General features: G+C 41.4%; 1 protein-coding gene across 28 annotated transcripts in view; it reads right to left on the bottom strand.

The window, feature by feature from the left end:
* Nucleotides 1-12914, bottom strand: part of LOC119657979 (CD109 antigen-like) — a 103819-nt gene that overhangs the window by 18247 nt on the left and 72658 nt on the right. Inside the window, exon 12 of one of the 28 annotated variants that reach the window (XM_038065296.1) lies at nt 12109-12268. The exons of 22 other annotated variants lie outside the window; for them this stretch is intronic. In XM_038065296.1, coding sequence (XP_037921224.1) covers nt 12109-12268 — 160 coding nt within the window. Of the gene's footprint in view, nt 1-758; nt 910-3089; nt 3238-4979; nt 5137-5462; nt 5641-9006; nt 9176-12108; nt 12269-12914 lie in introns of all 28 variants that reach the window. 5 more of the 28 variants (XM_038065263.1, XM_038065234.1, XM_038065312.1 and 2 more) reach the window with 5 other exon arrangements.

Raw genomic sequence — 12914 nt, 5'->3', positions numbered from 1 at the left:
GGAAACTTATCTGAAGTGCCTTTAGGCAAGAAGCCTCACCACAGGTTATCTGGTATTATGGGAACCGGGGGCATTGGGCTGGGCCAACAGAGCCTTTCGAGATTCAAGCGTGAGCTGCGCAACCCGGGTGTCGTACACCTTAGTTCAATAGAGCCTTTAGGTACGTCTTGCCATCACCAATGAGTGCTGAGCCCGGAGGCTCTGACTGTGGTTACCAAATCAATTCGTGTCCTCAGAAGACTTACGTTAAACCATCACACCACACTGACTAGCTAACATGGTTGTAAACATCTAAGCCGAGGACGATCAAGACAGAGGTTGGGAATACACTAGATAGAGACTTGAGAACCTCCCGAGACCACCTGCACCTTAACGAGAGAAATGGCGAATCAAATTAAAAAGAACCGATCCAAATGAGACAAAGCAATCATAATTTTGATAAGAAAAAAGATTGCTTTAGAGAAATCAACATTCTATTCGAATATAAGCATGCAAAATGGTAAGTTTTGTTCAACTACATCTCAAACTGAAAATTTATTTTATAATTATTATTTCGATATGGCTTTTAGCAGTGATGAGGACTCTTATTACATTTTTAAAGGAATTAGTGCAGTTTTGTGTAATATCTATAATATTGATACCTAAAAAAAATCTCAATTAGTTAGAATTACATGTTTGATGTGAAATTGAAAGTTAATACAATTGGAAGTGGGTGCTTTTTACTTAATATGTGTCAAATGAAATTCATATACACACACATTTCATTATTTGTTTGTTCCCAAAGCCAAATTTCGTTGAAATCCTTTCGCGTATGTGCTGGCTGAGCTTTAGATGCACTGCATGTGTTACATTCTGCATCTTTTAATATTATCAGTCCTGAACCTGAGTCTGCTCCCCATCCAAGGATCGCTTAAGAATCAGTAAAACATTTAATTGCAAAACCAAGGGATTTTTTTTTTTGCTTTCATTCAATAACTTTTATATTTGAAAATAGAAGTAACTAAATTTGAGAATAGAAGTAACTAAATTTATTCAAAATTGAGCAGCAAGTTCTCGCATTTACGCATTTAATTTCGAAAATTATAGTAAAAGCATATCTTACGCAAACCATAAAGGCACACTGTCTTTTCGGCAGTTTTTGAAGACTTAATTTATTGTAAATAATAAAGATTTTAATGTGGACTGAAGTTGATGCCTCAATAATACGATCGGAAATTTGTCGTTTGCATGAAACGATACCCATCAGGCATATTATGCGCCAAATAAGTCATAATACATATATTATCTAAGTTCATTTTGATGATATTTACCAGGTGTACAAGCTTAAATTCGCTGTTTGCTCACAGATGGAGTCAGTGAGCGTATCAAGCTGTATGAGCATGCCGTTTTTTTAGTACGACATTTGTCAACAATTGTCAATCCATACCATCAGCAATTTCATGGAAAAAAATATTTTTTCTCTTCAATAATCATGTCCAGTTTAGTTCCCGGAAAAAATCATTTGGGGGAAGCTCTACTTTTTTGCTTTAATTTGAAGAAACCAGCCGCTGAATCACATCGAACGCTTGTAGCGGCCTACGGTGACAATGCTCTATCGGAAACAACGTACAGAGACTGGTTCCGTCGGTTCAAAGATGGTGATTTCGATCTGAGCGACAAGGAGTGTGAAAATTGGTCCAGGAGAGTTAAGGACCACGAATTGGAACGATACTCAAACGCAGAAAATGCTCGCCAAGCAATTAGGTGTTTCTCAATAAGCAGTTTCCATGCGCCTACGTGCAATGGGTAAGGTTCACACCCATTGCACCCATTTTCCGATCGGGTGCCGCATGAATTGAACGATAGGTAGTTGGAGCGCCGCCAAAATACATGTGAAATCTTGCTTGCAAGACACAAAAGAAACATGTTTTTGCATCGGATTGTGACTGGCGACGAAAAGTGAATTTATTTCAAGAATCCTAAACGAAAAAAATCGTGGGTTGACGCTGGGCAACCGGCGACATCTTCTGCTAGACCAAATCGCTTCGGACGGAAGACGATGCTGTGCTTGTGGTGGGATCACCGGGTTATTGTCTACTATGAACTGTTGGAGCCTGGTGAAACTGTCGATCCCCACCGTTATCACCAACAACTCATCAAATTGCATCGTGCTCTGCATGAAAAATGGTCGGAATATCAGCAAAGACATGAAAAGCTGATTTTTCGCCATGATAATGCTCCGTTGCACACGTCGAAAAAAATTCGAAACTACTTAGAAACGCTCAACTGAGAGATACTACCCCATCCCGCTTATTCACTAGAGCTGGCTCCATCCGACTATCATCTGTTTTCATCAATGGGCCACTCGTTCGCTGAGTAGCACTTCGATTCTTTTGCAGACGTCCGAAAGTGGCTTGATGAGTGGTTTTCCTCAAAAAATCACCAATTTTATTGTCATGGTATCCATAAATTACCCGAGAGATGGAAAAAATGTGTAGATAGCAAAGGAAAGTTTTTTTTGGTTCCTATAGAAAAAATGTGTTTTTCTTGAAAAAAAAAAAAACAAACAGCGGATTTAAGCTTGTAGATCTGGTACGTATACAGGCATTGAAATTCAAGAAGTGCTAAACTAAACTTGTTTTCTCCTCACAATTGCCAAGGTGCATGGCAATCTGTTACGACAAACGTAAATAGTATACGTAAACCATTACGCCACATCGTCTTACGCTATGTTCCTTGTGTATCATTTCATTACGTGCCTCGTAAATGCTGTATAAGGGTCGGAATACTAACTTGGGCTTCCTAAAAATTGCATACCTGGCTTAAAGCTTCATTAAATCACTCATTCATGGCAATATCATATAATAATTGAAAACACCTCTTATATCCTATTTAAACTGGATTACATGAGATGTGCCTCTAGTTATCGTGCCTCAAATATAATCATGCATCATTACCACTATTATTGACAATAAAAATTTAAAGTGAAATGGTCCTGAAAGTTTCCCCCAAGTCAATAACCAAAGCATCGTTTAAGCATTGATGAAAATGTATGCTTAGCATTTCTTGTATATCTCCAAAAGTTAACTTAAAAACTTTTAGCAACAAACTTTTCTTCTTTCGCTTGTTCCCACAGCCAAACTTCGGTGAAGTCCTTTCGAATATACAATTGTGAAATTTCGCTTACTGCAGATACGCTAAACGTTCTATCGTCTCCAAATCGGGAACTCAACGGATCTGCATCGTATGCTATCCACACTTCCAAATTAAAAGAGTAAATGTTAGGTTAAAACTGATTATATTGGTGAGATGAGGTTATCGGAAAGTAAACTGATGTAAACGCAAAACTGTGAAGCCAATTACTCAACTTAGCTGGAAGTAACTGAGAGTGAAGGCTAATTGCATCGTCCAGGGTAAAGACAACCCATCAGATGCTGCCTCACCTCTGTTCTTGGAGAAGCGCGATCGAAAGTGATTGCTAGGTATTGATCACCTACTAACGTATTTTCAAGGACGACATGGGCGTGAATTATATCCACGATGAAAATCGCATGGACACCTTGTTCTGGAGAAAGTATTCAATTTTTCATAAGGATATGTGACGTCCCCACGTACTCGAGGAGGGCGATCAGGCCTGAGTCTGCAAGGGACTCATCTGAAGTGGCTCTGCCACGAAGCCTCACCGGAGGTTATGTGGTACCATGGGAACCGGGATGGCCCTCTGAGAGCATATGCTCCAGGAGAATTCCTGGAGGATGTGTTCTCGGCTCGGTTATTTGCGGTTGGCCCCCTAGTGGGAGTTTCATGGTGGTTGTGGTTATGCCTACATCGCGGGCAGAGCTCCTCGGAGCTCGAACGTGGAGTTGCGCTGTACAACTCGGGTGCCGTACTCCTTAGTTGCGGCAGAAGTATTAGATAGGCCTCGCATCCACTGGTATGAATGCTGAGCTTGCACTCAGTATAAACTAGGACCGCTGTGCTTGCATGGAGGGGCTCTGATTGTGGTCCCAAAATCAATCCGTGTCCAAGAGGACCGTGGGATTATGCCTTCACGGCAGGTACTCACGTTAAACCCCCCAGGACTTTCATAACGGTATGTGAATGCACATATATAAGGTAGCGATCAATACCTGGCAAATACCTTGCTCGCAGGGTAGAGACTAGGCTACGTCGGATGAATGATGATGCGCTGGACGAAACCGTCACTCCTCATTTTTGAAAAAATGAGAGTTTTGTCCAAAACAGAGGTTCCGTTGACAAAGAAAGTGAGAAGTATTATAGTTTCTGCCCAATCCCGCATTTCACTACATTAGATTAGAGACGAAATGGGAGAGAAAGCGCTTATTCCGGCAGGAATTACATACTAGGACAGATGATCCGGGCTGTGAAAAATCTTCTAATTACAGTGGAATCCTTATAATTCGTACATCGATTGTTCTTATTTCTGGTTAATTCGTACAATTTTGCCGATCCCCAGAGTTAATTTTCTATTTTGCACTTTCGATAATTGGTAATACCAAAATTCCGTACCAAATTGTCAGTCCCGAATTATCGGGATTCTACTGTATCGACAGTCGATTAGCAATCCTAACGATGATTATTGTTTGCTGTACTGTTGGAAATTCAGAAGGCAGAATTTATTCAGACTATCACGTCACCCGGAGGCAAATGGGTGGGCATATAAAATGGTGGGCCCCACTATATGATATAATTTCAAAATAAATAGAAATATAAATTTAAAAGTATATAAAAATATAGATTTATGCACACAAAAAATAGTCTTTCCAAAATGTCTAAAATTAAACCCAACCAACTTTGATCACCCTTTAATTTTTTTTTTACAAATTTTTGCTATCCTTGTCAAATGTTTGCATATTGCAAAACACCAAAACACCCCTTAAGCACCACTGAATATTATATTGATCAAAATATATATTATTTAATGCATTTTTAAAGCAAAGAGGAAAGGAAACAGTAAAGACTTCTGAAATGCAACCAACTTTGGATTATCGTCCCAGAGCCAAACCTCAGGAAACTCTTTGCGAACGTTGATCACTTCGATATTATCATTACGATCATTTTGACTAGCTTCGCTTGGGACAATCAATTGTTGGTCATCCGAATCAAAAATTTCATCTATGAGATATTCGAGCGGAGCTGAAAAAGATATCATTGCTTCTGAATTTGTTTAATTTTAAATATTTGGATATTTGAAGTGTCTAACGTTGGGACCTGATATAGGCCACCTTGCCTTCGTTAAGTCAAAGTTTTCTAGGAAACAAATGGCGATCTGGAAAACTGTTGTAAACTAGCTTTTTTTATATAAAATTTTAAATTCAAATTGACAGTAGAGTTCTAAAAGCATTTTCAAACAATTAAGCCCTCTCTATATGACAAAGCAGGAAAAATATGCTATTCTGAATATAATGTTAGTCACCAATTAAAATACGAATTTATAAAAATAAAATAAAAACAAGACGAACTTAATTTCTGTGGAATTTGCCCACAGCCACACTTGAGGGAATTCTTTCCGCACTTCAATAGGTTTTGCTGGTGCAAGCGGTAAAGATGGCGAAGGTTGGGCCGCTCCAAAAAATGCAACCTGAGGGCGGGCTATAGGACGGCCTCCGCCACCAAACAATGTAAACATTGGACGAATAGCTACAATAAAACGATTTTATTATGATCAAAATATTTAATGTTCTTCTTTTGTGTTGGTTGGGTGGAGGTTCTATGTGACCCTGCAGATAAAGCAAAACTTCTGGGATGAAGAAATTGTATGGGCATTTCCTGTTTTATCTGAAAGAGTGATGGCTTACTAAGTTGGTGCCGTGAATCGGTACTTTACGAATATTCTTCCTTATCCCTTATATATATTATTTGTACGGAGGATTTTCATGGCTTACACAAGCCTTACACCTTATTTATCAAGAGCTTTCGAGTTCAACATTCCTAGTACCGTCGGCTTTTTAACAGCTGGAGAAACTGAAAAGAGTATCAGATATTTTGCAGATTGATGCGTGGATTTTTAGCAATCACTTAACTTCCTTTGTTTAAAAACACGCGATAATCAATCTGGATTGTTAACCGGCTGCACTACCTTCGTAGTTGATGTACGATGCGAAGTTAATAATAGTAGTTTAGTCGGGCTAAGGCGGCTTAAAATGTCCAAAACCACTCGCGAGTGTTACATGCCACGGTTGGAGACAGAAGAGACCGGCTTATTTCCTTGCGGTCTTTTCCTGTTCCAACCAAAGGCACTTTCTCACCGCTAATCCTCCACTCCCGTGGCGAGTTCTAAAAAACAAGTGGAGAGTTCCACGCCATCTACTTGTCCGCATTCGCAACATTCGAAATAAATTTCGAATGGTGCGGATCCTGCCGCGCCACATCACTTCGAAATAAATTTCGAATGCTGCGGATCCTGCCGCACCACAGGTTGATCTGACCAATTTTAAATACAGATTCTGGGAATTTCTATTTTTTCGGCTGAAATTTACAAATTTTCTGTGAATAAGCTAGTCATGAGCGAATACCTTTGGCCTACTATGGACACATAACATACATATGGGTCGCTGCTCGAAAGTGGGACAACTAGCATGCTGATCGAATGGCAAATGACTTAAATGGGTAGTTAGGTGCATATCAGTGGGTACCGTGAACAACCCAATTAGTGTTGTGGTGCATCGTTTTGATGCCACAAACTCCTAAGACAGTGACTGCTGTGGGAAGGGCAAGGAGAGTAGAATCAAGCCGTTTCAGATTTTCAGAGCCGAACCCCAGCATTTGCGAAGGGTAGCAACTCTCCCGCGGTGCACCCAGTCCCAAGATTCTTGAAGAATATTTTATCTAGTGCGCACAGCCTGGCCCTAACTAGAGTTGGGCGATGGCAAAAAAGTGCCCGTCGGTGTCCTCCTTTCTTATAGGGTATGCCGAGGCTGGCAGAATGGCCCCCCGAAAGCATTTGTGTGCGTCTTGCCCAAAAGTTCTTGCGAACAAATCTTGTTATAGGAGAGCCAGATGCTCTTCGACTTAGTGCATGTGGTAAGCCTTCGAAATGTGAAGTCAGCGGCTCTTAAATAGTGCAAGTAGGTTTCACCCTTGCCAGTTCGCCCAACTCATTTCCCTCTGGGCTTCTATGATCCGCGTTACATGCTCAAGTAGATTAAGGCCAACAACCTTAACGGACTCCCAACGGAACTTTCCACCCTTCAAAGCTTCTACATTCACTTATCTGGAAATCATGAAGATATCAGATTTTTCCTGAACAACGGAAAAAGGAGGTGACAGTTACAATTCCGGAAAAAGGCACTTGTTTTGAGTGCGACGATTGGACAAGTATGTGCATGCTCCCTGCCATCATAAAGATAATGACCGAAATAATCCAGGAACGTATCAAAGAAAACCATGAAACTTACACGAAAAGAGGACAGGCTTACAACCTGCATCCTGTTGCGCAGATCAAAGTATTGATCCCTGCTTCAATTCATCTTCATCAATTTCGCAATAGTGATATCACTTACTGTATTTGTGGTAAAATCTCGGAGAAATTTGAAGTATAAAGTGCGCCAGATATAGACTCTGTCGCCTGTCATCGGTGACGTCCTTTATGTTGCCTTATCCGGGTATTGTGGAGGGCTTCAATGGGCTACGACATCATTTCTCAAACACATCCATTACGCTGATGGCATCTGCTTGCTCTTACACCGAATCATGGACCTTGGTCATATGACTCTGAATTTGGAAAAGGAGACAAGCAGAATCGTTTTGTATATCTAAGGAGCGTTGTTTCGTCGACCAAAGCACCGAATTTGTTTTCCCCAAAATGTGGGAATGCAACTATTCTAATACCAACAACAACTTGAGGTTGTTTTATGTCAAATCTTCTCTGCTGTATTGAAGTAGAACATGAAAAGTGAACATCACTACTATTCGGAAGCTGCAAACTCTCGTTAAGATCGGGCTTCGTCAGGCCATTAAGGTACCTTGAAAAGACGGAAGTACCAATGGATAGGCTACACATTGAAAAGGTACATGCGGAGATATGGTTGGCGCGCTATATTCCACATAGGAGATTATGGCAAAGCCCTATAGAGTAGTCGACGGAATACGCTGGCCTGGCACAACCCCAAACTTGGCCGGCGCACAGGCTTGAAACTCGTATGCACTGTGATCGGAGGACGGACGTGGTAATGGGTAGGGCACACATTAAGGAGGAAAGACAATTACATTGCGGGCTAGCAGCGGAATCCTCTCTCTCAAGGTGGCCGAAGAGTGGGTCGTCCCAAAGGCACTTAGCGCAGAACAGTAGAGGAATGCGAGGATCTCGGGAAGTCATGGGAGAGCGGGCGAGCGATGACTCGTAGGTGAGGTTGACGCGCTATACCCCACCAAGGGGTAAATAACAACCATATATAAGAATTATAGGATCACGATTCCGAGGAGCCTTCGATGCGCTTGATTATTGATTTTTGAGCAGCGTTTTGTTAAGGCGAATTGGGGTTGAAATTAGTATTCAGCAGCGTATACGTCTTTTATTTACTAGTTTGTGAGCATAGGACATCCATGCATTATTTTTTTTCTGCTTAGTTTTAATTGAAGGTATGCTGTAAAGTTCTATAAGTGACAAGCTTATAGCAGCGAGGCAAAGACAAAAGCAGATATCGATGACCGCAAACAGGATTTGAATGCAAGGGCATGAAATCGAGAGATTCACGACCAGTAATCTTGTCCAGATTATATTGCTTTGCCCTCAATATTCTTTATCTTTTTTGAAAAACATAAATACAATACGTTTAGGACCGCGGTTGATTCTTTCTTTGGACGACATTTAAGACCTATTCACATACGTTAGTTGAAGCACATTATCAAAAAGGCAAAACAAAACATTTGTTCACAACATTATTAGGCTTGGTGTAATATCAGCCTGAAATTATTCAAGTTTATAGGTGAAAGACAAAGGACAAAACAACTTGAAAATTCGAATAAACAGCGAATTTTAATAGCTCTTATTGCTACTTTACAAACCGTTTGGTGTATATGACATCCCACAACCAGACCTGCATGAAGTTGTGACGAATGTGAACTTCTGTACTATTAACTTTCTTGATCACACCCTTACGTAAGACTGGCATCATTTCTTGTTGTTCAAAGGCATCTGGCTTAGAAAATTTCGCTTTTTTTTTTTTACGTAATACTACGGAAGAGAAAACAAATATAAACATATGAAAGGTTACGACGCTTCGAATAGCGCTAAGAGTTTTTGACTTTTCCTTGAAGTATATAAAACCAGAATCAAGCTGGCATTAAATATAACAACGTTTCTACTGTCGACCCGTTGCCAACTTATGTGTTATAGTTGAGTGTCGAAGCTTAGGAGATAACCATCGAGGCACTAAATTGCCCTTCGCCAGGCGAGGTTCGATGCGGGACTCGAAAAGGAATATGGATAGTCCTGGGATAGATACCACCATTTGTATCCAAAAGGCGAATGGCAACAAACAACAACAGTGTTTTTCCACTAGGAGAACACATTAATGAATGTTATGCTAGGGCGTCCACCTCAGTCGATGCGGCAGGACGGGCCCCGGTCCTGTCGAGAAATGGGCAAGGGTTCTTGACGCATGGACGGCGTCAGGACGTAAGCAAATTAGTCCGCACACAACGAACAAACAATTGGAAAGATGGAGGAACTCGCAAGAGCCCTTTGGAAAAGGCGCATTAACATCTGCGCTCTGCAAGAAACCCGATGGTCTGGTGCCAAAAGCTGCGACATTGAACGCCAACGCGGTAAAAATGGCTACAAACTTCTCTATTTTGGTAACCCACACAATCAATATGGTGTTGGCATTGTCATCTCAGAGGGTTTCCGTGATGCCATTAAAGAAGTCGAACGATTTGATGATCGGCTGATGAAGCTCACCATTATATCAGCTGATCGCACTATTCACTTCTTCACCGACCTGATGCCGAGAAAGATGCCTTCTGGCAACTTCTCGATGAAAAGACTTGTCACGTGCCTGCTGACGATTACATGATCATTGCCGGCGACCTTAATGGTCATGTGGGTGAAAAGGCAGACGGTAACAGGTGCCATGGGGGAAAGGGGTTCGGAGCGCGCAATGAAGGTGGCGAGCGTATAATCGATTTTGCGGACACCCATGACCTTGTACTTATGAATACATGGTTCATCAAACGATTGTCTTATCTTCCCACATTTTATAGTGGGAACAATAAAACGCAAATCGACTATATTCTCATAAGACGCCAACATTTTACCACTGTCACTGATTGCAAAGTCGTTCCCTACGAGACCATCGCACCTCAACATCGGCCGTTGATTGCCGTCCTGCGAATTAAGCCACCGATAAAACAGCGTGAGGAACGCACTGGCTCGCCGCGCATTACATGGTGGCGATTTGGTGAGAAGAAAGAAGAAACGATCTCACTCATACGATTGCCGACCATTACGAATGTGGAAGAATCGTGGAACCAAATGAAAGACATGATCCACAAAGCGGCCTCTGCAACCCTTGGGGTCACCAAGCCGGGTAAGCGGTACATCAACCGATATACTTGGCTTTGGAATGATGATGTTGAAATGAAGGTCCGTGAAAAGAAACGCCTCTACCACAAATTTCTCGACGATAAAACGGGAAATTTATAAGAATGCCAACCGGGAAGCAAAGAAAGCGGTCGCTGTCACCCGAGCGAACCATTTAAAAAATCTTTACGATAAACTGGACACTCGGGATGGCGAGAGAGATCTGTATCGACTTGCTAAAAGCCGTGATGAACGCACACAGGATATCGAACACTTCTGTTGTGTTAATGACAAGAACGGTACTTTGCTTACCAACTGTCGAGCCGCAACGGATAGATGGCGAGAATACTTCGAGCAGATTTCAACTGAAGAATTTGCTCATCCTCCACTTCCACAATCATTGCCGACATTTGGAGCAGTTCCGCCAGTCAGCGCAACTGAAGTCGAGGAGGCAATAAAACAAATGAAATCGGGGAAAGCAACCGGACCTGACGACATCGCATCTGAGCTCTGGAAATCGAAGAGCTGGGACCCAACACTGTGGCTTAGTGAATTCTTTAACCGAGTTATTCAGGAAGGAAGAACACCATCTGACTGGCAAGAAAGTACCACTGTTCCAATATGGAAAAAGAAAGGTAGTCCAGCAGAATGTTCAAATTACCGTCCGATCCGGTTACTTTCTCATACCATGAAGATTTTTGAATGCATTCTTGACAACCGTATTCGCGAAATCGTTGAAATAACCGTTAATCAAGCCGGATTTGTCAATGAACGGCGTCTTGCGGTAATGGAGACGAAGATGCTACGTTGGACTAGTGGCGTCACACGTTTAGATCACATCCGAAATGAGGATATCCGCGATCTTTATGGGGTTGCACCGATCTTGGAAAAGTTCCGAGAGAGGCGTCTTCGATGGTATGGTCACGCAATTCGTGCAAACGAGAATTCACTTGCCAAGATTGGTCTGAACATCGAAGTCGATGGTAAACGACCAAAAGGCAGACCTAAGCAACGGTGGCTTGATACGCTGGATGGGGATTTGAAAGCCTCGAGATTGCACCCAGATCAGGCATTCGATAGAGCCAAATGGCGAAGCCGATCACGACGAGCCGACCGCGCTTGTGAACGGGACAAAGGCTGAAGAAGAAAAAAAAAAAATAAATTCATCAAGAAGGGGTTATCCTATATTAACGTACTGGAAGCCAAAGTCACATGGGAAACCCAGGTCTCACTTCCTCAAGGTAAGTTGGGTGGGAAAGTGGTGAATGGAGTAGGAACCCTAAGTTTGTCCCAATAAGCTGCCAAGAAAATACCCTCTCTCTGTTCGAAGAACTACGAATCGTGTGAAATACAAACGCAAATTTAGAACAAGAGTAATCAATTTCCATTTTCCACCCTGGAAATATAGTAAATGGACGCACAGAGTTTTCGGCATACAATTGAAAGAATCATTTAAGTTACAAGCACCCTTAAAAATAGAGTCGTTTAGGGGTAGTACGGTTGTTAAGCTTATAAATTAATTTTGGATTTTAGCATGGGCGTTAAGCTAAAGATAAAACGTTAAACCAAATTTTCTTTTAACAAACTTGATATCGTTGAACTGCTCCCAAAGCCACAACTCGGGAAACTCTTCACGAATTTTCAGTGATGACATTTCTTCGGTGCTGGTGTTTTGTACGAAGCTAACTAATGGTAGTGCAATCTGAATAAGTGAATCAGCAACAGGCACTGAGTCCAAATAAATTACTATAAAAACCATTTGAAAAAAAAAAAAAGGAAAAAAATTTAGTATAATTCCATTGGTTGAATTAAAAACATGAAGGTTTCTTCCTGACAAACAACAGTCTCTACAATCCACTTTTCATTTCAAAAATATCCTATCAGTGGTCTCTAGGTGAATAGCAACGCGCGGTATTATGCACATTTTCGAAAAGTGTTTGAAACCATTTGTAATTTATGTTCTAAACAACCGCCGTTGTTCCTATATAAATTTTAGCTTAATCTACGTTAAATACAAACATGCAACATGTACTCCTTTTTAGCGGGGCCTGCCAATATAATTTCCTCACCAGTTCCTCCCTATTTAAACTACCAATCGTGGAATTTTTTTTGTTAAAGACTTTCTTAACATTTTTCACATCCTAAGAAAAACTTTTAGATTTTGTTTGCGCATATTTGAATTTGAACCAGACTCGCGCTTCCTTGTGGCGCGATGATCGCCGGAAGGCGCTCGCTGCGCCGTGAGTTTACTTAACGCTATGCCAGCTCTCTGAAGCGACACGCACCTTTTTCTCTCCGCCATACCACCGGCCTAAACCATTTTTCCGTAGCTGTTAATTTGGTTTTAATAAATTAAGTTTTTAAGTTTATACCGGTATTTTCCTTACCTCCA

The sequence above is a fragment of the Hermetia illucens genome, chromosome 1, assembly GCF_905115235.1.
Source record: "Hermetia illucens chromosome 1, iHerIll2.2.curated.20191125, whole genome shotgun sequence".
NCBI lineage: Eukaryota > Metazoa > Arthropoda > Insecta > Diptera > Stratiomyidae > Hermetia > Hermetia illucens.
The sequence above is the reverse complement of the archived record's forward strand: the minus strand, read 5'-3'. Positions and strand labels throughout refer to the sequence as shown.